Here is a 24,057-nt window from a genome sequence, read left to right as displayed (position 1 = left end):
CACAGAGCAAAGAACATAAATCACGAGGGTCAGTATACATTTAAGTGCACGCTGTGGAGGTTAATTTCTGAATGAAAGTCCTGAGTGTTAAGTCATTGAACATAACTCATTTCATTTGTGGCTGATAATTTGCTTTGTACCTCTAGTCTGACTGTGTTTTTGTGTCTGATCTTCCACCTGAGAAATAAAAAACAATGATTTGGCTGAGCTCTATCTTTGTTCAGATGACCTATTATGGATTTTCCCTCCAGATATCCTCGGGTCATCATCTGATCTCAGACCGCAGGCTTGGATTCAGCTCAATATGTTTTTGCACTGTGATCTCTTCCCTCATCCTTACCTCTTCCCCTGTTTCCTTTCCTCTAACCCCCCTACTCTTCTCCTCTCTTTCTCTGAGTATTTGCTCCTCTTTTTGATGAAGGAATTTAATTAGAGCAGAGAGAGAAACAGGAAGGAGCAAGGGATACAGAGGAGGAAGGAAGCAGAGTAATAATGAATGGTCAGTGACCCCGGGAGCAGACAAGGTAAAGATAATTATGTTTAAATCAGACCTGGTCGATGTGAGTGAGGGAGGCACGGCAAACCTCTTTCACTACATTAGACAAGACTGTATATAGATGTAATGGTGCATTGACACTGTAACATGGCTTCACTTACGAGTGGAATTACCAATAAACCCTGATGTTCACATGCAGGGTCATATGAGTTGAATAATCTATGTGCAGAAGCCTGCTGCCCCATCACATGTCTCACAATCTCACATTCTGTCAGCCTCCATAGCTCAGTGAGATGACCCTAAACAGTACTTCTTGTTTACAGTGTGTTCATATGACTTCCATTAACATAGATTATGTGGAATAGAATAAATCAACCGTGACTTTGTCTTACAGTGCAGCTCAGCTGTGTCCTGTTGCTGAGTGCCAACACACATCCTACCATTGTAGGGAGATTAATGTGTATTTGTAAATTTGAAACAAACAGACAAACAACTGCAAAATCTACAAGAACTGAATGATTGAATGACTACTTACACAATGTAGTAGTTTTCCTACAGCTACTAACCGTCTGTGGATTGTTGTAACGTTTCTTGCAGTCATCTATGTTTTACACCTCAGATATAGTCCTTTGTGGGCTTTAGTGTTGATTAGCAAATGTTACTATGCTAACAGGCTAAGTTGAGCTGCTTAAAATAGAGGGGTCCAATTTCCCATTAGGTGCATTATATCTTCCAAAAGTAAGCATATAGTCTGTATAGTATATAGTATAGTATATACAGTACATACATATAGTATATACTCTGCCATAGTGAGCTTGTTAGTACTCCAATGTTACGCTGTGTTCAGGTCATATAATTTAAACTATAGTACTTAGAAACAAGAAATCTGACTTAAAGATACCAGGAAACCAATACCATCTATTCAGCTCATTTAATAAAAGCCACTCTGGTTTAAATTGGTAATGAACTGCTACAAAAACCTAACACAACAAAAGTAGTTAATTTAGGCTGTTTATCTGGTGTGACTCCAAGGTTAGCACTTGAGCTAAACCACCTTGGAATAATGCATGAACACTTGCAAGTCAGAATAAGGGATGTTTTTCTTGTTCTAACGGTTCTGCCAACATGGCATGAATGCAGCATTAGTGTTTAGCTCAAAGCACCGCTGTGCCAAAGCACAGCCTCACTGAGCTGCTAGCATGGCTTTACACACTTAGTCTTATTATACCTGACAGGTTTATCTAAAGTCTCCATTAATGTTTTGAAGTTTTTGCTACACGATGTTGAAGGGCTTTTGTATGCGTGTGGCGTGTGTGCGCGTGTTCGTGTTTTATCACTTTGAAAATGTGATGTTTCATTCCAGTGGGTTTATCATGGGACACAATAAACTTGAGCATCAATATTAACTGAAGTGAGGTAATATAGACCGACAGTGACCCTACTGTGCTTTCTCATAACTTCCACCTCTGCAACTTTCACAGTGTTCCAGTAATGTAATAAGTTACAGCTCCCATTTCTGTTGCCTGGTAATATACTGTATGTCATGACCTGTGTTGTTGCTGCACTTATAGTGACATTTTAATTGATTCACTAATGAGAGTAGACCCCCCACACACATACACACATCCCCCACTCACGCACACACGCACACTCAGACATGCCAATTGCTATCTTTTCAGTTTCTCATTGTTGCTGTGAGAAGACGAACCCAACACACAAGTGCATGCACCCACACATACAGACACACACGCCAATTCCTATCTTTTTAGCGTCTCATTGTTGCCGTGGAGAAACATTATTCTGTCTGCACACTTATTCTATAGCCTCCATTCTTTGACCTGATGCTATATAAGCATTCTGTCTTATTCTCATGCCCTCTTATTCTGATGGTAATTTGACTGCCTGAAAGGACTGGCAGAGGATTGTTCAGTCTCATTCAACAAAATACGGTAAAAAGTCATTCCTGGGATTTAAAAAAAAAAGCTCTGCGGTGGATTTCCAGGGCTCTGTTGTCGTGCCTGCAGTTGCCTGTCAGCCCCCCGTTCATATGCTAATGAGCCAGAGCTTGATTGTTTCCTCATATTTTAATCTCCAGCGCAGTGTTAGAGGAGAGGGGGCCAGCAGATAGGAGGAGCGTAAGTATGAGGAAGAGATGAGACGAGAGGAAAAGAGATGATGGGCCAGGAAAAGAAGAGAGGGCAGAGGCTGTCGGCAGCTGAGGAATGGAGATGAGTAGAAAGTTGAAGGCGAAACACAAGGAGATGAAATTATGTAGGAGGAGAAAAGCAAAATGTTTGACAAGAACAGTGAAGAGGTGAGGGACATGGGAGGGCAGCACGATATTATTAATATGCAGGGAGGGGATGATAAGATAAAGAGAGATGGAAACACCGCTGGATGATAAGCGGCAGATAGGAATATACAGTTTACCATATAAGGAGACATCCAGGCAATCCAGAGTTCATTAGTGATGACAAAGAAGTGGAGCTGTTGCTGATAGACCTCTGCAGTAATTAACATTGCTTCATGTTAAACTTTGAGGGCAGACATAGCAAAGCAGTGAAACCTCCATATGTTCCCATCTTACTGTATGTAGGTTTTGTACAACAAACAGAAAAAAAAACAATCACGATTCACGAGCGCACTCTGCCACTGCTCATCATGCATATTGGCAGGGTTCAAACACTGACCAGGGGGTAATGAGAGGAGGAGTAAGAGAGATTTTCTTGAATAAACTAACGTGTCATTTGCATAAATATACATAATAAAAGAGCTTTGTGCAAAGCTCCTCTTCAATATGCATGTTTTTTCCCCCTTTTTGTAACTTGCATGCTAGAGGTCATGCAATTAAGAGAGAAGAATGTGGTGTATGATTTTTTTTTCTTAATGTACTCAGAAATGGAGAAAAAAATCATGGAGTGGGTTTTTGAAGTATAATGTGCTGGAATGATTTTCTTGGACGTCACTGAGAAAGCGTTTTTCTTTTTTAGAGAAATGATGTCAGGTCAGCTGCTGTAATGTAGTTTGATTTGTTTGTCACAGTAAATGTTGATCACAGCAAAGATATAACATATGCAAGTAAATTGCTTTAGGAAGGACATGAATCTGAGCCAACATATACACATTTGATCAACATGAGATCTATGCACATATTTTTTTGTAAAGGGTGAGGAAACATAAACAAAATCCTTAGTTGGCCATCAGTACAGTATGTACTTTGTCCTCGATGTCCATGTCTCTCTTTGAGAGGACACTGTCAAGTCAAGTTTAACTTTATTATCCTCAATGAGGAAATTCATGTGGTCATTGCACATCCTGTGCCCCCCCCCCAAAAAGAGATAAATACATACATACATACATACAGGCATAAAAAGGATACATACAATCAGGCATACATGTCTCACTCCATAAGGATATCAGCAAATCAGTTCAACATTATCTGCTGGGACACCAACTCTATCACCAGACAAGAACATTAATATTGGATGATTCAACATCATCTAAATTGTTTTCGATTGTGCTTCATGGTGAAAGTTGAACACACTACATCATCACCTATCCACCATTGTTACCTCACAGTCAGTATCCATACCACTCGCCTTAAGGTGATGGTGAAAACTGCCGATCCACTGCTCCACCAGTGTTACATTACATTTCTATGTTATGCTTTATCTGCAGCTGAAAACACATACTTAATAATGCAATTTATTTTTATTAACGGAATCATTAGTTCAGAACATCATGACCATTCAACATGACGCATCTTCATACAGTCTTCTGTTTGACTTGTGTGTCTAACAGCTACTGTGCTTCAAGACAAATTGCACCAACTTAATTTTATAGAATTACATTACAGTATAGTGCATCAAATCACAGAGCGCTATTACACAAGCTCATTTTGTTGGGTTTTTCACCAACATTTTTTCATAACCCCACACTCCAACATTCACTCAGCTCTGACCCCAAGAACAATAGCCTTTCAGTTAAATGCAGATTCATATCAATCCCAAGTTAAACTGCTTCCTTTAAACCTACTCACAGCCTGCGCTCCACCATCTGAGGTGTAGGCCCCTGACCCTCTCAAAAACACAGCTGCAGGAATTTACTGAGAGTTCAACAACTCAGCGCTGTCGCTCTCCATCATCTCCTTATCTCCTTATCTCTCACCAGGTCAGTCAGCACTGAGCCCAAACTGGCTGTCCTCCTGGGTTGTTTGTGCAACTTGTTTATGACAGCCAGAAGTGTTGTTAACAAGAGAGACAAGAGAGGTAGACAACTGGAACATGGCGTTCCACGGGGAAGCAACCTAGACGACCTGGCTTTTTTTTTTGAGGAGGCAGACAGAGACATGGAAGGAGTTGTTTGGGAAGGGGACTGGGAGAGTGGTGAGAGATGAGAGGAAATTAGGAGAGAGGTGAGATATAAACAAGAGGACCAGAGAGATTGAAAGTGGAAGAACATGAGATGTTATGGAGGAAGGATGAAAAGGCAGCGAGCACAAGAAGGCAGTGGCTTCACTGCACCGCCAGTTGTAAAATGCTAGAACAAAGACTTTATTTTAGGAACAGCTGACAGGAGGCAGGTTTTTTATTAAGATAGACAAGAGGAGTGCTGTGATGAAGATGAGCAGTATTAATTCAGTCATGGTGTGTTTCACTTCTTCTGGAAGGATATTTAATAGGCCGTGCAGGATATATTCTAATAGGTAAACTCTCTGCATATTTAATTAAAGTGATCATTTTCCATTCCGATTGACCTTACACTGATCCTTAGTCCAGGCTGATGAAACTTGCAGACACCCTGGTAAAACATGATATCCAGTTATTTCTGCTGCAAAAAGACTGTCTGCAGAACCTTAACCAGCTTTGAATTACAATAATTACAGCTGCATTAGCTCAAGGGTATAGTAACATCTAGTATTACGCTTATAAAATATAGTGGCTGGTGTGGTATGTTTTTGTCCAGTGACAAATAACTCCAATTTACAAAGACGGACGTTTGACATGTATTTCAACTGCAGATTCATTTCAGGTATTTTATCGTAACCGGTATGAAAAGAGGTCTTTAAGCCTCGTTTTTAACTTAATGAAACACGCAGACACTGTATGGTTGTTATTAGTCTTACAAACTTGATTATCAGTGCCCCTCATTTAGGGACACGAAGCAGATCCTTTTTCCAGGAATTCAGAGCTGGTCATGTATCTGGACTCCAAATGATTTTGTTACACAACCTTCTGGTGTGATTTTCCCAGACATATCATTTACGCCCCCAGACTAATCACAGGCTATACCTCTAGCCTACACATTTCTTAACTTGACCTGTAAGTATCCTGTATTGGATATCGTTAGGCTCGTCTCCAAGAAAGCTATTTATACCTGTAAACAGCATTAACTGAACTCTCTGTAGTCTCCACTCTTTTCTCCAACATAAACATGGCATTTTCCTTCCTTTATTCTGGTTATTATATATGTTTCTTTTCTGCTTTGTGATAGCAAAGTCTCGACTTGCCTCAAACAAGACCTGGACCTGCCAGTCTGGTGATCAAGTTTTTTTTTGTAAATCCCTGAAAAGATTTGTCATCCTTTCAAGGTTTCCAGCAGCAATAACCAAGGCTTAATTTAGCTGCTTGTGTAATCTCCAAACGGAGACGGTATATTGGGAGCCATGTTTCCATTCTGATGTATTCATAAGCTCTTCCTTAAACCCTTCCGCTGCTGTGTTTAGAGGCACTGACAGTAAGAGAGAATCTCAGCACTGGACCTAAAAATAGCCCGCATTCTTTCCTCTGTGTTTCAGGAAGCATCAGACGAGGCCGGAACAACCCACACTCCCATGTCCCCCTCTTTCCTTTCTCCCCTGTCCCATCCTCTTTCCCCTTATTCCTCCACACTCAGCTCTCTCCACCGGCCATCTCCCTTTCACGTTTCGCTGTTCTTCCACATTGTCGCCCGCTGTCTTCCATGTCTTAATCCCTCCCTTACTAACTCTCACCCAGAGTTCACCCCACTCAGGGACTAAGCAACTTATTCTTGCTTCCATATTGTCACTTTGTGAGTCTTTACATCTTTTCCATAATGGCTGCCTATACAGTATATACATATAAATACGCCTACAGCAGTGAGAAAGAATGTCTTACATCACATCAAATGCGCATCGAGGAGCATATTGGCAGAGATGCCTTATTAAAATGTATAGAACTGAGTTAGTAACTGAGCAGCAGACGAATGGGCTCATCGTCGGCTATTAAGCTCTCAAGCCCTGTTTCTGTCTGTCTGCATCTCTGTGTCTCTTTTACCTCTGGCATCTCTGTTTTGTTCTAATGAAAATCAATGTGCATAGATACAATAGCAAGACACTGACACACACTGAGCCACAGTATGCAAAAACAAAAAACCAGTGGGTGGAGTAGCAGGAGTTCACTAATGGAGGCAAAATAAATCAGGCCGAGTCATCTTGACAGTGCTGATCTTTGAGGGGCTCGGGGACTGCACAGAGTCCAAAGTAGAGGAAGCTGTTGTAGCTAATTAGCTGTGTGGCACCATCGCCTTTGATTCAACTGTTGGAGCATAAAGAGAAATGGTCTTCAGACAGTTATGACAACAGGAGTCAACAGGACGAGCCACACAAGTACAGTCACCATGTCTCTAAGCCTCTAGAAACACGTTTCTCAAAAATCAGACCAAAGCCAGCAGTTGTTTCATAGATAAAAGAGTATTAATTGGATTCATTAATGATGTCCACAGAGCAAATTGGGCCACCAATACAACTGCATTCATTATGTTTGTCCACGCAGTTATGCAGGGATTTTTACTTATTTTCACTGAGAGATAAACAAGCTTTAAGGGAAGTGTAATATGTATATATGAGTAGGCCTATATGCAGACTAACAGTCAGTCTAAGGTGATGAAAGTGGTGCTATGACAGCTGCGTTGTATCACAGTGAAAGACAAATATTTAAATAGTGCTTTAAACATTTTCCAGTGTCTTCAGGATAAGTAACTTGTTTTCTTCTCTGCAGTCACATATCCTCATCAGATAGTAACAGCATGCACATATGACACCGTGCAGCAGCGCTGTGCGGCGCGTTGATGCTCGGAGACTCAACCGCGCATGAAACGTACAGAAAAACCCGGTGACTCTGTTTGTTTTGTGTGACAGTTTGTGTCGCTGCCTCTGAGCCTATCCCCCACTGCGAGAGCTGCTCCACTGTACTGAGTGTATCAACAATACCAGCTGAGACGCAGCCTTCAGTCCACACAGCCCGGCTGCAGGGTAATCCTTTAAAACGAGAGAAAGAGAGGAGGCAATGAAGGAGGGAGAGAGGGAGAGACATAGAGCGAGTGTATGGGGAAATGGAGGGGATTTCGGAAGAGCGAGCGATTGAGCGATGGTGGAGTCACATTTGACGTGAGCGGGAGAAGTAAAAGAGAGGATGCCACAGAGAGAGAGAGAGAGAGAGAGAGATAGATTTTAATGTTTCAAAGGATTCCCTATCACAGTCTCTAACATATTACACAGCTCACTATCCCCCAGACCCTGACAGCTGCACAAATTGGCTGAAAGAGGTTCCCTGGGCAAGCCCTTTGATCAGGTGTGTGTGTGTGTGTGTGTGTGTGTGTGTGTGTGTGTGTGTGTGTGTGTGTGTGTGTGTGTGTGTTGTGTCAGCGAGTTGGGGAAAGCAGAGAGATTGTGTAAATTTGTGCATACCTGGACTTCTGAGTGTGTGTGTTTGTGAATGAAGAAAGGCTCTTTTCAATTCATCGTCATCGTGGTAGAAAATACATGTTCCTAGATAAGGCTGGAGGTGTGAGTGTAAGCTGCATGTGTAGTTATGTGTGTGTGTGTGTGTGTGTGTGTGTGTGTGTGTGTGTGTGTGTGTGTGTGTGTGTGTGTGTGTGTGTGTGTGTGTAGATATAATGCATGTGCTGGCATTTGTGTTATCTGTAGCATGTTGTAGCTTTTATTCATATGGCATTTCTCTTTCAGATTTCAGCCTGAGGGCTTTTATTTGTGTTTGACACTTCCCATCAAACATGTTATCTGTCAGTGGTGGTCGGTAAACAAACCCGTTGTCAAAGGGCTCATATTGAATCAGTCGGCAAAAATGTTAAGGCTTAAAAGCAGAGAGGTTTTCATTATCATGATCACAGACACTCCATGCGACCACACAGTGCACGTCTCGGTACAAACCACACGCTGCTGAGCACTGTGCTGCCCTTGTTGAGTACCTGGAGGTCTTATTCCTTTCTCTGCATGTCTGGTGGATAAAAGGCTGTTTGTAATTTAAAAAATGTGAATGAACATTTTCTTGCAGTGTTAACAGCTGTTTCTTTTATACATTGCATTATATACACACGGTTGCCCATAAAGTTGAAATCATTTAGTTTTCAGCCACATTCCTCTTTTTATTCCTATTATAAAAGTTAATGGTGGTTTAATTTTCGCAGTGACACGTTTGAAAGAGATTGATCAATAGTTTTGAGAAGATATACACTATCAAGAATAAATCACATGTCACAGTCATTTCATGAGAAGACGTAAAAAAAATATTTTATTCCAACTGTATAAGCAATGGGTACTAGTGCAGAAATCTGTTATTTCTTACACACACTGGACACACCAGTCCTCATGAACTGATACATGAGCATTTTCCTGGTTAGATTTAGGGTTGCAACTAATTATTATTTGTGGTTTTGATTGATCACTTGCTGTATAAAGTAGCACCTGGGGTGTTGGTACCAAAAACATTCAGATAACAGTGCACTGATATAAAACAGGAAAAAAAACAGCAACACACGGCAACAGTTTTGCTTTTCAATTACATCCCTGTCAAATAATTAGCTTTGTATTTCTTACATTTGCATCATAAGTAGCTTGAAGACTCCGAGACAATTTCTCTGCATGAACACTGTGTTGGGAACTGGTGTAAGAAGACAGTTGCACGATAGAGTAGTCTTTGTCACAACCATTAAAATAAAGTATTACCCAGTGTCACCTTGTTTTTTTTTTACTCTGTACTTTTTTTATGCGTACAGGCTCATTCTGGGCTGTTAGTGTAAAGCACTGGCCCGTGAATGACACTGCTCCACGAGCACCATCTCCTCTTGCTGCTGCATGTATGCTGTACATTTGCTGAATCCTGTTAGTGCTGTCTTCTCTGAGCTGTGTGTGTGTGTGTGTGTGTGTGTGCGTGCGTGTGTGTGTGTCAGGAACTGTGTGCCAGTTGAGGGAAGTACAGGTAATGGATTAATATCAGAGCTGGCTCAGGCTCCGCACTGCTGTGTGGTGACAACCTGTCATTATCACAAACACCAGCTCACACACACGCACACATGCAAGTGCACAGGCGCTCTCTGGTATATGTGTATGCACATGCACACACACACACACACACACACACACACTGCCAACACACTGCCAAATACAGTATACGCTCTTCCTTTCTTACCCGTCTTTCACCCTTCTCTTCCATCCTCTCTCTTTGCCTCTCTCTCTCTCAGACTCACACACACACACACACACACACACACACACACACACACACACACACACACACACACACACACACACACACACACACACACACACACACACACACACACACACACACACACACACACACACAGAGTGGAACAGGCCTGTGATCATCTTGAACTTGTTCCATCCAGTTTTCAACAGTAGGGCCGACGCTGAGACCAGACTTCTTTGTCAAGCCTCTGTGGCTGTTTTGCTCTAGATATCAAGGCAGCAGACAGTTTTTTTTTTAACACTGTCGTCATATGAGCCATCAGGCTTTTTTTTTTTTTTACTTGTTCCAAACCTAAACTAATAGTTTGCCCAAAGGCAGCCAGGGAGTGGAGTGCACTCTGAACCCACCCGAACCCTCATCAATCCTCAGACTAGTCCTCCTGCCTTCCAGAAATGGTCGTCTTATTAAGTCATTTAGTCAGTACCGAGCTGTGTAATTGGACAGAGGGGGCTAATTGGAAACGTTTCAGTAAGTTAGGTGATAAAATGCCCAGGCTTGGATTAAACACTGAATGGCCTGGTTTGTGCACCTACATAAAGGGATGCTTAACAGTACAGTAAACCCATCCAATGCAGTCTTAGCATCTATTCAATTTCCTTAAAAAAAAAAAAAATCAACTTGAAGAAGAAAGATCATGTGTCCCTAGAAAATGTCTTTCGATTCAAGAGGTTTTTCTGTTTGATCCAAAAGCTAAATGATCCCACTGTAAGATACAGTTTTCTAAATGACCCGTCAAGACACTTTCTTCTATTTTTACTGTGTTGATTCATCTGTCTGACACACACACACACACACACACACACACACACACACACACACACACACACACACACACACACACACACACACACACACACACACACACACACACACACACACACACACACACACACACACACACACACACACACACACACCAGAGAGAGGACATACACTTGGAGCATTTTTCATCTGCACTTTGTAAACCTCCTTTTCCCTCGCTCCTGAACCACAACATGAAAGCATTGTAACTTACAGCAGGTCACTCCAGTCACAATGATGATAGTGACTGAATAGGAATGTTTATTGCGGTATCATCAAAGTTAACTAAAGCTGTAGAAGTTACTGCAAAGATGCCGCACAGCCTATAATTGTTAATGATACAAGTTCATAGTAAAACTTGGTGCTATAATCATAATAGGCACTAGTAATTACACAGATCCTGCTTCCTTAATTTGATGTGCTTCCTGTTGCATCAAGAAATTGCGGTGGGGCTTGATACAGGAAGAGATTATTCAAAAGGATGTGAGATCGGTAGAAAGAAGAGGTTTTGTTTAATGGGTAAGACTGAGGGGCAGAAACTGAAAATAACTTTAGCGTCATTAAATTTCCTCGGAAAATAAAGTATTTTTCATCATGTTGTGACCTAAACTAACCTTTCCCTCTCTTTTTTTCTTTCTTTCTCCGTCTCCACAGCAGTCCTATGCTCCACCCCCACCACCCATGGCTCCGCCCAGCCCCGGCACCACCGGAGGAGGAGGAGGAGGAGGTGGAGGTGGAGGAGGAGGTCACGGAGGAGGGCTAGCGGAGCAGCTTAGTAAGACCAACCTGTACATCAGAGGCCTGCCGCCAGCCACCACCGACCAGGACCTCATCAAACTCTGCCAGCCGTGAGTTCTGTTCTGTTCTGTTCTGTTCTATTCTGTTCTGTTCTGTTCTATTCTATTCTATTCTATTCTATTCTATTCTATTCTATTCCACTCCACTCTGTTGATATGCACATGAATTAAACAGCACCCTTCAGTGCAGCTGAGTGCATTCCCGCTTGGTTCAGTTCAGCTTGTGGTAATTAGTTTTGCGTGAGTCCAACAGCAGCTTCTAATGAGTATCAACAGTTTGCTCTTGACCTCTGTGTCCCTCCTCTGTGCTTCCTCAGACGTAAAAACACAACCCAGCTGGGGCTAACCCATCCGCTCCCTTCTGCACTGGGTCATACACACACACACACGCACGCACACACACACACACATACACACGTACTATGATATAAACATACGCCTTTCTGTTTAAAAGCCTGCAGTCTCCAGCATTTTTGGCAACTTTTTGAGCCGTGCTCTTTTAAGACACCAAAAGACAATCATCTAGATTCACTTTAGAAGTGAAAATTAGGCTTTATAGAAATGTAATTCCACTGCATTTAAAGCTATTAAGTGATACTGCTATAAACTGAAATGTGATGATGATCTTGGCAGTCCAGTATTTCACACTGTCTATGCAAAGATCGTTTGCCAAAATGTAATGTACAGTATCTTCAACATCAACTCCAATACAAATCTTACAGTTTGGATGTAGCTTTTACTAAACAGCTTTATATTCCATAAACATGAATTTAGCTTTTACAGAATGTTAGTTGTTTTATCCAAACTGCAGGGTCAGCTATGAGACTGATTATTTTTAACCTTATGAAACAGTGAAGTCCAAGCAATGATTTATTTATTTTTTGCTTTATTTCTATATTTACATTTTAATGCATTTTGGCAATACTAAGCAGGATATATCCTAACATTACTTTTTTCTAAATGATGCGACAAATTATGTAAACTTTGTCATGACACGTAGTGTTGCCTTGCAAAAGTAAATTACATTTGTTTCATATTTGAGTCCAGATTCATCTTGATGTATACTATATCAGATGTTTATGAAAAAATACAGGTTAACACCACTTGACATTGGGTTGCATCAGGTCATTGACCATTTAGTACATACGTAAAAAAGGAATATCAATAGAGCTAGAAAGTATGATAGTTGCTTTTTTTTCGAATAAATTGTGTTGTTATTCATCCGAGTCCAAACATGATATATCTGTGGTACAAACACACAATTTTCTACAGTATACAGAGGAGTGTGTGAGCAGGCCAGTGCTAATATACCATGCTGATATGACAGTATAGGTCAACTTACCTCCACAGAAATGTATTTGTTCTTCTGGATAATATACCGGTGAATGATGTTGTGTCCCTGATCGCTGCTGGCTTGCTGTAGCTTCACCTGCAGCAGCAGAAGAATTTGATCTGTGATAACCAGCGACTGGACTCACAAGAATCGGGTCCTTTGTTTCCTTTTCTCTATATCTCTGTTCTGAAAGTCGATCCTGTGCATTTCATTCTCAATTGTTCCCATTTGCACAACCAGAGTCAGCATAGAATCTAATGCAAATGATGAAACGTCTCTCCCACAGGGGGACTTGTTTGCCTACAGCTAACACCTGATATCAAGTATAATTAGAAAATGATATATCCAGCTAAATATTCAGCAGGCAAGGGCTTTAAATGATCTCATCAACATTTCTAATTGATGTAATTGATTTTGGAATACACTGAAAAAGCAGTTAAATTTTAAAACGTGGAGACGAAGACACGCGCACACACGCGCAACACCACACCTTGCCCTTCTGTGTGTCAGCTGCAGTTCAAGCCTGTTGTATTTCAGCTTGGCCCTGGAGGCGTTCTGGAGAAACAGGGTGAAAAATGGGGGCCAATAAAAGTTTCATTAGAGGCCCAGTGAGTGTGCCAAGTGACCAGTAACATTTAGGAAAGGTCAATGGGGGTGAGGGGGAGGTAAAGGAGGGAGGAGGGGGGGGGGGGACTCGAGTGGTCTGTTGGGCAGCAGTGTTACCCTTGGATTTCCAACTCTCTCCGGCTTTTGGAAATAGACTGAGTGGCAGTTTCCTGTCACTCTCTGACATGACACGCACACACAGAAACACATACACACAGAGACACACATACACATACACAAACAGGCATTTCATTCATGCACACAGTTACAATGAATAACGGAAGGACAGCCCCCTGACACTGACACACAGAAACACACACTCCTTCAACTCAATGTCATCCTCATCCTTATTGTTACCAAGCGTAACTTATTTTCTGTGCCAACCCGCCCACGAGCACCATCCTCTCCCTTCCCATTCTGTCATCCTCCTCATTTCCTCCTTGCATCCTTCTCTCTCTGTCCCCCTCGCTCTGTCCCTCACCCCCCCCACCCCCCTCCCTGCCCCACACCCTGTCTCTGTGCCAGTTCTCAGAGTGTCAGTGAAAAGTGCTGTTGTCAGCTGACATTTCCAATCACTCCCCCGGTTGCCCAAACTATGGACACACTTTTAACGTCTGGGGACAGAGCAGAACGTGAGCGGAATCTAAAGCGTGGCACAAGGGCAATTTCTGTCTCTCTCGCTTGCTTTCACTCACACTTGTTGTCTTGCTGCCTCTCTCTCATGCTTCACCACTCGTATCTATTTATCTATCTATCTATCGGTCTATTGATCTATCCGTTTGTCTTCTAGTATCTGCTTCATGATAGAGGCCGGGTTCTATGAGGACAGACAAACTTAAACCACTCGAAGCCACTCAAAAGAGAAATCACTGAAGAAGAATATATAAAACACTGACTGAGTTTATGATCTCTTGTTAATCATCAGCAGCTGAGTTGGAAAAACTGTGTTTTGGTAGCAGGGGACTGTAATGAAACCTGAACCCTTGACACATCCTTTTGTCCGGAAGTATATTACCTAATGATTCAAAGACGGATTCCATCTTTAATCATCAGTATTTCAGTGACATGAAGCCAGCCTTTGAATTCACAGCACATTGCCTTTTCATTCTGAAAACACTCCAAGAGTTTTTTTTTTTTTTTTTTTACAGTGCCTGAAGATGTTAAACTACATATGGGGAATGAATTCGGAGACTTCTGAAGCACTGCGCTCGCTCAGTCCTCCCTCTGTGTTGGTCTGTTTGAGTCTAACTGGGAGAGAGAGGGAGGGGGGAAATGAGGGAAATGCAAGAGACAAGACAGCTGTATCGGATCCCCAATTAGGAGATACCACACACAGAGACCAACCTGCGTGTGCGCTCGTAAGCGCTCAGCCACACACACACACACACACACACAGCCTCAGACACAACATCCAGAAGCATCAAATACACAGAATGGGCACACATATACATAATGTGCATATACACTCACTCACAGACATCCTGGAGAGATGTAGAAATGATGGGTGTGTGTTCGAAAGTGTGTGTGTGTGTGTGTGTGGGTTGAGTAGACATCAAACGGTGAGCATCCATAGGCTGACAGTGTTGCGCAAGGGAGTGAAAACAGATCTGATGCTGTGAGGGCCCTGTGAGGACTGTTGTTAACACTACACACACACACACACACACACACAGACACACACACACACAGCACAGGGTGAACACTGATTTTGTCAAGCCTGCCAAAACTGGATGCACAGAGTTCCGTGCTGACATTCATCCTTAAGTCTCGACAGTGTGGAAAATACTGTCAGTTTTAGTGGCCTTACTGTTCTTTGTGTTTCACACTTCTTGGTGGGAAAAAAAAATCAAAATTCCACTTTTGGCAGGGATTCTACGGAGTTTCCCTGTGTTGAAAAAGACATGTACCTTGTCCTAAAAGGATTGTCATAGTAAAAATCTGTCTGTCAGCCCTATCCCTCACTCATCCGCTGCTGTGGAAAGGCATTCTCCTCTGGCTTATTGTACTGTGTTTGGGGGCTTTGTAGCATTTCTGTGAAGCCAAGGAAAATAGAGAATTTTAGGTTAGCTGGCAAGTCCTGCTGAGTTGTTTGTGACTCATGATTCAAAGACAAAATGCAGGGAGGGTAGTTCATCTACATTTTGTCAACTGTATCATATAAACACTTCAATCTTCGAAAAGACTGCAGCTTTGTGTCGTAAGCTGAATACCTGAAGGTTTTAGTCTGATGGTCGGACATGATTTAGAAATTTCTCACAACTGTTTCATGTTATCCTGAGTGTGGCCGTGGCGTGATTGTTGGTTTCAGGAGATCAGCAGTATTTCTGAAACTGCTGATCTCCATAGATTTTCACACAGAGCAGTGTCTAGAGTTTTTTTTTACTCAGAATAATGTGAAAAATAAATAACGTTCGCTAAGCAGCAGTTCTGCGGATACAAAAGTCTTGAAGAGAAGCAGCTCAACTGGCTCCAGCTAAGTGAAAGGCTGTGGTGAGCAGAAAAACATCTCAGAATAAACAACACGTTGAAACTTTCAGCCGATTGGACGACAACAGTACAAGTTGGGTTTTCACTCTCGGCAGCCAAGAATATAAATCTAATGCTTCACCAAAAGAAACCATAGCCTGCCTTAGAAGTGTTGCTGACCATGTGCATCCCTTCACTTAACCATCTACTTCCGTCACCTCAAACCGTTTTCATGAACATGATGATGAGTTTAGTGAACTTCAGTGGGCTCCACAGTCAACAGATCTGAATCCAGGTGAATGCCTTTTGGATGTGTTAGAAGAGCAGACTCACAGTATGAATGTGCAGCTGACAAATCTGCAGTGATGATGTGACACGGACCACAATCCCAGAAATGATGAATGTTTCTAACACCAATCCAAGCCTGAGAGGACTGAGGCTGTTTAGCGGACACATGGCGGCCCTGCCCGTTATTATCTTGTTCCTAATAATAAAGTGCTCGGTGAGTGTGTATTGTTCGTCAAGTGGCTTTGAAGTAAGTTTGATTCCAGAACTCTTACTTTGATTTAGATCACTTTGTCAAACTAGCTGGAAAATGTATCCACTGTTGCTTCACACTACTTCGCTCCTACTACTCACTCTTAAGTTATGATCATCATCCAATGGAAACATACTCAGACTCCTTTCAGAACTGTTTCTCTCACTCTTTCTGTTGCACAATTCAAAGTAATGGAATAAGGAAGTGCTAACCCTGGCCATCTGGCTTCTTTTAGTCCTTTAGTGTTGTGTTTTAAGTATTTGAATAGTTTTTATGAGTATCTTGTGTCACTGCCTTTGGGTCAAGTGCAGGTCGATTTGATGTTATTTCAACAAGTTCCAGGCTCCTGCTGGAATCAACCAAAGGCTTCCAGTCGGGGGTTGAACACAGAACAGGACATTCTGCACTTTTCTCTCTCCTCTTATTCCACACTATCCTCTGCCTCCTTGCCTCATCTCTGATCTGTTATCAATACGTTCCTCTATTTCTTCACCACAATAGCACATTGTTGTAGCTGCCTGGATCAAATGGAATTTTACCACTGAGTCAAGTCCAGAGCGAGACACCATTTTGGATGATGCAGTGTTGTTGTAATTTGACATTTCCCTAAGGCTGTGGCGTCACTGCCCTCTCCTCTCCTCTCCTCTCCTCTCCTCTCCTCTCCTCTCCTCTCCTCACACATATCAATCCGACAATATCACACACGCAGACACCACCACACATTAAACATACACTTTATTTGTTTAACACTTCGTGAAAAACGGACAACTGTGAACATATTTTTTAAGATTCATAATGTGCTGAGCCAGGTACGTCTCTCTTTGTCCTCTCCCTCCCTCTTTCTTTTCACACACACACACACACACACACACACACACACACACACACACACACACACACACACACACACACACACACACACACACACACACACACACACACACACACACACTTCTCTGCCGGCAACAACAACCTGCCAAAACACCAATGGTGCATGAGATCTTTGTCATGCATTTATACTCACTAAGCAAACACACACACATGCACACAAACACACACACACACGCGTGGAATTGCACCCACACAAGTATTTGTTTGCTCAAATCTGTCCCGGCTCATACACTCACACATGCACTGTAGGTGTTTACACTCACAGACTGACACCCAAGTTTGAATCACATGGAGGCAGAAGTCAACAAAGAGCCCAGTACTGCCAGATGGTGTGTGTAATGTGTGTGATTACCTCTTTGGTGTTTTTTGATCTGTGATGCTGCCTTGCGTGTGTGTATGCATGTGTGTTTATTTGTGTGTATATGTGTGGGCGATTAGTCCTGCCTTGTTTTTTTTTTTTCCCGAGTGTTTTCCACGTCTGCAACCGTTGGATCCCTCCCTGAACCGCAGGCCAAAGACCTTGTTTACCAGCAGCCATGACTTTGTAGGAAAAAAAGGAAAAGAAACACCAGACTTGATTTCAGCCTGTCACAATCAGTGGATTAGCAAATATCCTAAAATATTTTAAATTGTAGGAATAGCATTGTTCGGGGGAAAAAAAGCAGTGATTTTCTCTCTACCAATTGCGAGATCATACGTTGCTAAGCTGTCATGTTATGTGTGATAGCAGCCTTTTAAAGCGTTTTTTTCTGTCTTTATTTCCAAAGTCTCCTCTCCCAATAGAGTTTGATGTGAGGCTGTCAGGCGAGCTAGTCTCTGTTCTCTTCTCCACACTGACAGAAGCAGTTGGCTGACAGAGACTCTCCTGATGGTGACAACTAAATGATCTCTTCTTTATTAAACACCTCTTACTATCTCTCCATCGCTCCCTGACTACCTCGCTTCCTCTTCGCCTTCAGTGTCTTTTTTATCTTTTGACTGACTGCTCTCCCTCTCCTTGTCTATTTCTCATTCCTCAGAGTCTCTCGCTCCCTCCCCTTGCTTTTTTTTCACCTTCTCTGCTTGTAACCTCCTGTGTTGTTTCTTCGCCTGGTTTCTCCTTTGTTTATTGCCTTCCTCCCCATTGTCTCACTTTTTTTTTACTCTAAAAAAAGGGAAGAGGACACATGCTTCCATATCTTACCTGGAGGCCACTAGCCCATCAGCTAGCCCGTCTGCTAGCCAGTCAGCCAGCTTGTCAGGCTGTCAGGCTGTCAGTCTGTTTGATAGTCACTCAGCCAGCCAGTCAGTCATTGTGCAGCAGTGTTAAAACATTAATTAAAAAGTCTCATCCACGGAGCCAGGCAGTGATCCAGGCTGATCTCAGCGATTCAAGCTTTCTGGCTCAGTCTCCTGCCCCCCACCCCTCCCTCCTCTCCTCTCCTCCCCTCCCCTCCTCTTCTCCTCCTCATACCTTCCCCGCCTCTGTTTCTTCTTCCTCTCTTTCCAGGAGGAATGAAAGCCTGGGCAGATAAGAAACATTATTAACTTTTTTCTGAGAACAGAGAGCTACAGAATAGAAGTGGGATGGAGAGGAAAATAAGGAAAGAAGACAAAGAGAAAGGCAGAGGTGTCAAACACAAGAAAGAGAGCAGAGGCAGTGAAATGGACAGGAGACATTAAAAGTTGGCAGAGAGAACAGATAGAAAGAGGTATGGTGGGTTGTCTGTTTCTCTTATAGGCCCTTCTAGCAGGATTGGGTGCCATACACATGTCTGGTTATCATCATCGTTTATGAGACAGCACTGTCTGTGTTCTGGAGCCTGCGGTCAGGATTTGAAATGGATAAGGACAGAATGGATAGATAGAAGAGCAGATGGAAAACTAAGTGTGATAAGGTGGACACCCCGAGAAACTGTGCAAGCAGCAGTTTTTGTCTGTCACTTTTATTTCACGTGGCCTTCTTATATTCAAACTTGAATTTGTTACAACAGCATTACAATTTTTACATTACACTTCTCTAATTTAGAGATCAATCTGACAGTAACAATGGAAACAAGACAAGTAGGCTACTGGGATGCTAAATGCTAATATCAGTATGCTAACATTCTCACAATGACAGTGCTAAGTATAGCGGGTGGGTTGATAAGATGAAATGGTGAATTTACTGAATGACCAACATTACCGTCTTGCTAACACCATCAATTTCATTTGAATTGGAATCAAAGAACAACCCATAATACTCCACATGTTTGAAGTGATTCAACAGTTAATCACCGTGTTTCGTTGTTGTTTTCTACAGGTATGGGAAGATCGTGTCAACAAAGGCCATCCTGGACAAGAACACCAATCAATGCAAAGGTGAGTGAGCATCTGCTGACTTAATCCAGTGTGTGGTGTAGCCTTACAGAATAATCCTTTACTTAACAAGCTCAGATTCTGATATGATATTTGAGTCTGGAAAACATCAATTGAGAATTGATTGAACTTGGCAGCTTAAAGGCAGACCAATCAACAACCACTATGGGGAATGATTCTGCTTTTAGAAATCCTTTCCTCTTCCCCTATTTTGAATCAATCAATGCCCAAAGGTTTTTAAAATATCTGTCAAGAGACGTAAAAATGAAAACAGTCTAATTTTTTACAGTAACTGTGCTGCTGAACACACGCCACTTGCTTGAATAACAGTCATGTGTATTTACACTGTATATAGCAGCAACAGTGTTGACTTCCCTAATGACAATGTCATCCTTTAATCCATTTAAATCATGCACTGCTCGAGTAGTATCTTTTTTTTTTTTTTTTTTACTTCTCCACGATGATGATTTCAGGATTGTACCCTAATGATGCTCAGAGTTAAGCAGCTTTTGAAAAGCAAGATGTTGGCATTGTTGTCATTAGCCAAATCAAAACGGAGAACACCATACAACAGCCACAATGTGTTTCAAATAGTCTCTGTGGTGAGTGAGGCTCACTCAAGTGTCTTGTGATGAGAGTCTGCTTGATTGTTGGAGAGGTCTGAACAAAGCACTAATCAATATGATTGTAGTCGTCTGCTTGGGAAGAGGCGCTCAAGAACATGTGTTCGGCATGATTGCCTCTCATCTGCTAGGCTTGCTCTCAAAAGGTACACTGGCAAGGTTTAGGGAACGGCACAAATGTCCTGTAATCAGCATATCATCTTCAATGGTGTGAGCAGAGGGAAAGCCAGTCTGATTGATACCCATGGCAGAGATGTAAATGTAGCTCCTAAGACTTAATCTGCTCTGATTACTTTGAATAAAATATTTGGAGTAAATGATTGCAGCCCTACCTGCTTTGACATTATAACAGAGAAACCAAACTTCAGTGAATCTCCCCAGGACTCTGCTGTTCTTGTACTAGTTATTATCTTGGAAATGTTATAATTGGCCAGTTATGTAAATCTTATAAACTTCATCATTCCTCTACCTGCTTTGGTATCATATAATCAAATATGGCTTTGAGCTCTGAAACCATATTGAAATCTCTGTCTTGACATCATTACAGTGTGGCTAAAGGGAAAGTAGAAAATTCTGTAAACCCACTGATAATTATCAATTATTCCCCCATTTTCTTAACTCATTAAATTTTATCACTTGTGTTAGTTGAGTTTTAATAAGCTGTTTCAGCACAGCGTCACGTTCATGTCTTCTATGTTTCCCAATTATGACTTCAGACTTCTTTCTTTAAGTGTGATTAAGAAATGGAAAATATTATCTCTTTTGTTTTGTATTTAAAGAATAAGGCCTGCTGTGTTCTGCATTTTTGTGATCAACAATCCCATGGAAAGAGTTAACTGCTTCTACTTACAAGCTTTATCTGCTGATCCAAATCCTGATATAGCCTATTTCTTTGTGCCATTGACCTGCCATGTCCAAGACATCATTGAGCCACACACAGCCCCTTGCACTGACATATCATTTACTATGAGTTTCAAATACACTGGCCTATATACTATCACTAAAACACCAAAATTGTAGTAATCTTTTGTTGAAAATAGTCCCCTGTATTGTCCTCATTGCCCTGTTTTATATCACGAGCAGTGAATTCGCTGATAGCAACAGTGGCCAGTGGTTTGGTTACCTGAAACTTTTTGGAAATTAAACAAGACATTTGTGATCTGTTTTTAAGTATTTACAATCTATCCTCACTGGGGAAGATTTAGCTTGGAGCGAAGATAGTTCCTGTCTGTCGTTGGTAAAGAAAAATAAGAAATAACACCCGCTATAATCCCAGTATACAGTATACTTCCTATATTTGAGTAACTCCGGGAGCCCATATGGTGTAAATTTCATCATCTGTTCCGTGTCTACAGTGGTCTGTATATAATCAGCTTTAAATTTATGTCTTTGCAGACAATATGCACTGAAAAGTAAACAAGTACATTCTTGCTGACAGCCAAACAGGACTGCCTGTCTCTCCGGTTTCTTTCCGAAAATCAGTTAGGGAATGAAATTCTATGCCAAGACTAATAATGTAATGAAAGAAAACATGGCTCAAGGACTGTGATTTAGGCATGCAGGTCAGCGGACACACTGCAGTATCTGCTGCTCCAGACTCAAGCAGCAAGCTGGTAATCACATGCAGTCACATTTTGTGAGATAACGTTGGGTGAACTAAGAATGAATACAGAACAATAGTTTGAATTGAGCTGCACATAAAACACATGTTCATAAAAGCAAAGAGTAAAGTAAAGATTAGCTTAAGATATACAAGGACAAAAGGTAAAAGAGTCAGAGCGGTAGCTGCACCTCAGGGTTGTGCGCCCTTAGGAGAAAAGAGAAGAATGCCTTTAAAAGTATGTGTTGCAGCAATAAGGTAAAAGTGTGCAGGGAATAGGGCTCACTATTTTCCACAAAAGCTCTGAATTTATGGGTAGTAAAATAATCAATAAATGCAAAATAAATCTCTGAGAAATTACTTAGAATGGCCATTTGCAGCTCAGACGCACCATAGTTTAGCTGATTATTGTCTTTTAATTGTTTTTTTTTTATTATTTGTATTTGCTGAAATTTGTCACTTTTCTCTCCTTTAACAGGGTAATTGAGGTGCAGAAGGGAGACAAATTTTAGTTGCACCAGTTCATAAAATCCAGGTGGAAAGCATTTAGTACAACCTGCTCCTTTAAAAAAAAAAGAAAAGGAAATTAAAAGAGTATTTTATTGTGAAAGCAATAAGCTACCTTCAGTAGGTGTGTGCTTGACAACATGATATGTGCAGGATGGCAAGTGAATAGTGGGGGCATTTTGGGAACCACATCTGGTACTAAATTCTAGACAAAGCCTTTCTGAATACTAAACAGCAGAGTGAGTGTTTCAAAATGCAAATCCATACATCCAGCTATAGATTTACACTCATTGTTTAATGCACAATATACCCAGAATGCAGCAGCTGCAGCCATAGAGGTGATTTGTACTGGCTGTGGCCCCCATCAACAGTTTCACTGTGTGTAATGTAGGCTTCATACATCTCTTAGCCAGTTGTTAACTCACAATGAAAGAGTTTCATTATCGGTCAGCCATTAGAATGCCTTACAACTGGATAAGTGTTGGTTTGATTGCAGAGGCATTCAGTTGGGACAAGATAAGTGCTTAGCGTGACTAAGAGAGTACAAATTGGCACAGAGAGTTCTCTTGGAAAGGGAGGGATGGATGGGAGGAGGCCTGGGGAGGCAAAGGGAGGGGGGTAAAAATAACCTGGGGCTGACAGAAAAGGAAGGGGACCCTATGAAACTGATGATTTAGCAGACAGCCTCTTGTTTTCAGGCAGATTTTTGCAGAGAGGAAAGAGAGAGAGGTAGAGAGCGTGAGAGATCTAGACAAAGAGACAGGTAAATAAAGTCATGTTCCTTTGCAGACTGCAGGCTTTCTGTGCTTCTTTGTCCCTGAAAAGTTGATATATTTACTCTGGAAAATTAAGTAAAGATGTGAATGTTTCACAAATGCATTAAAACACTATCCTGAGAATTAGACGTTTTGCTTTATCCTCTGAAATAAGAGACAGATTCCCTCCGTAAAGTCCACACTTTGTAGCTGGTAGCGCCCTCAATGTTAAATACACTGACAGTTTTCTAGTTAGCAGCGTGGGAGCTCTGGGGGAGGGAGAGGGCACAGAGCACAGGATGGAGGAAGGAAGGGAGAGGAAACCACTTTATACAGTATTGTAAAGGATTTCCATTTCCCAAAGACAAGTGCCCTCCCTCTCACTGTCTCCATGTCTCCTGCTTACTCTCCGCCTCCCTCCCTCTCCTGTTGCTCATCTCATTCTCTCTCTCTCTCTCTCTCTGCGCCTGCCAGTCTCTCACTCTCCCCTTGACTCAATGCCCCTCCTCCCATTCCTCCTTTTCTCCGTCTCTCCTGTTCCCTCCGTACTCGGTTAGCCCATTCTAATGGCCCAAGGCCAGGAACCCTGGGAGCTCAGGAGATTAGATGGGAGCTTGGGATGTGCGTGTGTTTGTGTGTGTGTGTGTGTGTGTGTGTGTGTGTGAGTGTGTGCGTGTGTGTGAGTGCGCGTATGTGTGTGTGGGTGTATGTGAGTGTGTTTATCTGTGCTCCCATCTGTGTCTGTGAGCGCATATGCGTGTGTATTCACGTGTGTTT

At 42.0% G+C, this 24,057-nt stretch overlaps 1 protein-coding gene across 1 annotated transcript in view; it reads left to right on the top strand.

The window, feature by feature from the left end:
- The window catches only part of LOC310999637 (RNA-binding motif, single-stranded-interacting protein 3-like), a gene marked incomplete at its 5' end in the record, with an annotated part of 106,628 nt that overhangs the window by 18,991 nt on the left and 63,580 nt on the right, over window positions 1–24,057 (top strand). Inside the window, 2 exons of the mRNA XM_083990155.1 lie at window positions 11,482–11,675; window positions 19,740–19,798. Of these exons, the coding sequence (XP_083846281.1) occupies window positions 11,482–11,675; window positions 19,740–19,798 (253 nt within the window). The remainder of the gene's footprint in view (window positions 1–11,481; window positions 11,676–19,739; window positions 19,799–24,057) is intronic.

The sequence above is a fragment of the Trachurus trachurus genome (assembly GCF_905171665.1).
Source record: "Trachurus trachurus genome assembly, chromosome: 16".
Classification (NCBI taxonomy): Eukaryota; Metazoa; Chordata; class Actinopteri; order Carangiformes; family Carangidae; genus Trachurus; species Trachurus trachurus.
This window is presented reverse-complemented; position numbering and strand designations above follow the sequence as displayed.